The sequence below is a fragment of the Odontesthes bonariensis genome, chromosome 10 (assembly GCF_027942865.1).
Source record: "Odontesthes bonariensis isolate fOdoBon6 chromosome 10, fOdoBon6.hap1, whole genome shotgun sequence".
Lineage (NCBI taxonomy): Eukaryota > Metazoa > Chordata > Actinopteri > Atheriniformes > Atherinopsidae > Odontesthes > Odontesthes bonariensis.
The window spans coordinates 32401399-32403758 of NC_134515.1; the positions used below are offsets into that span (position 1 = coordinate 32401399).

Genomic DNA, 2360 nt, shown 5'->3' on the forward strand with positions numbered 1-2360 from the left:
TACAGCACACGTCTTCAAATTGCTAGAATTTCAATTTAACTATACAAATTACAATAAACCTACATTTTTCATGACAATGGTTGTAGATATGATTTTAAGGTCATTTAAGGCGTCCACTGTGTGTGTATGTGGTGTGTAAGGTGAGCGTGCTCTGACTAATTTCAATCCTTTTTGTGAAGGGCTGATTATCACAATCTGTAGCTTAAGTCCAGGAGCAGCAGCAGCAGCAGCAGCATTAGGTCCTTCAGTCTGAGCGACAGACGAGAGGAGAGAGTCAGCATGGCCCAGAAAAATAACCGTAAGTTTGGTGCTTTAATTGATTTATTCTTTTATACCTTTTTCAACTAGTCAAGTTCATTTTGAACAAGATTGCTAATAAGATGACAGGGGTTTAAATGAATGGCAACACTAACATGCCTGAGTGACCTGTAACAAAATTCCGTGAAACGAAAAACCTTTTGTTTGTTGCCCCAGGGTCTCACTTTGCTTAGATTTTCATTTTTAGCACATTTGAGATGTAATTGTATTCCATCTTACGATGACTCAAACTTCAAATCATAAAATGAAACAATGGCACAATAATTTCAATTGTGACTTTCCCCTTGGGTTGTCATATGCAAATGCCAGATTTATTTCTTATTATTTATTGCAAATGAAAGGGTTAGATTCAATAAGACGTGCATTGATCATTATTCTTTCTTAAGAAGTTACGTGAGCATATTGAGCCCATTGTGAAATCCATGTGGAATTTGTGATTGCAATAACAAGCAGATTAGTCTCACTGAGCACTTGTTCTCTCCCTCCCTTTCTTTTTCTTTCTCTTCCTCTCTAACCTGCAGTTCAGTTTTCCATCAGGGAATTCAAACCCTCAGATCAACATGTGGTCATGTCACTCTTTCGGGACGGGATCCTTGAACATGTATACCCAGCTTTTTTTAAGGCCATGACCAATCCAGACCATGTTGGTGTGGCTCTGAGCATTTGCATGGCTGGCTATGTACTTGGAGGTAGCTCCTACTTCCAAGCTTTACTTTTTGGCAGTGGATGGGCTGGTCTCATTTATTACTGCTGTCATGACATCTACGAGGGCTACATGATGAGGAGGCTAAGCACAGACATGTCTGATATTCAAGCCAGCTACCTGGGAAACCCAGATAATGGTTTCTGGGTGGCTGAGGCAGATGTCAACGGCCAGACCAAGGTGGTGGGGATATTGGCAGTGACTGGGAATACAGGAGAGGAAGAAGGTGAAAGGTTTGATGACTGGAATGGAGGAGTGAGTGGCACAGAGTTCGCTCAGGATGCCGGGGATGGAAGTTATGGTGAGATGTCTCACGTGGTTGTGGTGTTTCCATGGCGCCACAAAAACCTGGGCTCACAGTTGACACGGAAGGCCTTGGATTTCTGCAAGGAGCGAGGCTTCGTCCGGCTCATCGTGAATGTCAGCTCACCACAGACAGTAGCCATTTCCATGTTCCAAAAATTCGGTTTTGTTCAAACTGCATCCCACCGTAACACACATGCTAATCGCTGGTTCTCCAAACTAGCTGGAATAAATGTGATGCGAATGGAGAAGTTAATTTAAACAAAACATGGACTCCAGACCTCAACATTTGACACAACCTTGACTGTTCAACACAAAGAGAATAAATCGGTTAATTTATATTTTGGTCTCATTTGATGCAAAGTGTGTGATGTCTGGTCACTTATGTCCACCATTATCTTAGTTTGAAAACAAACAAACAAAACATTACCTTTCATGTTTTTTCCACGATTAGCACTCACATGGTCAGTTTTCTTGCATCTCGTCTTACCTTGATGTATTATGTATACACCTGCACTCATCACAGTCCATTGCCAAGAAACATTGAGAACAATTAGTCAACTTCTATGGTTGGTCAAATTAGCTTATTACTTGCAAATGAAAAAAAAAAAAGAAGAAAAATAAACCACAGAGATGTTTTATTGAATTCATTACTGGATATTAAACATAATCATATTCAATTATCTTTTGTTTTTGTGTTCATTGAGGTGAACAAAACCATGTGTGAGAGAATAGAAATATAACCATTTTGGAGCAGGATTTTTTCCTGAAGCCTTTTTTTCAGGGAGAACTTGAATCTCTCTACCTCAGAGAAATGAATACCAGCTGACTTCTAAGACCTCACAACTCTTTGCTTAAAATACCAATGAAAAATGCAGTAGTATCAGGACATTAGGAGGTTTAAAATTCTTTGGAGCTAATAGAGCTGTGTGTGTGTGTGTGTGTGTGTGTGTGCGTGTGCATGTGTGTGTGTTTGCGCGCATGCGTGTGTGTGTCTGGCATAAAAAGAGGATAAAGCTTTCAGTATAATGCAGCG

The 2360-nt window shown here is 40.2% G+C and overlaps 1 protein-coding gene across 1 annotated transcript; it reads left to right on the forward strand.

The window, feature by feature from the left end:
* Nucleotides 1-279: 279 nt before the first annotated feature.
* Nucleotides 280-1585, forward strand: LOC142390386 (putative N-acetyltransferase camello). Its single transcript, XM_075475801.1, has 2 exons — nt 280-298; nt 840-1585. Exons 1-2 carry the CDS (start codon nt 280-282, stop codon nt 1583-1585), a joined length of 765 nt encoding a protein of 254 aa, XP_075331916.1.
* The last annotated feature ends 775 nt before the right edge of the window (nt 1586-2360 follow it).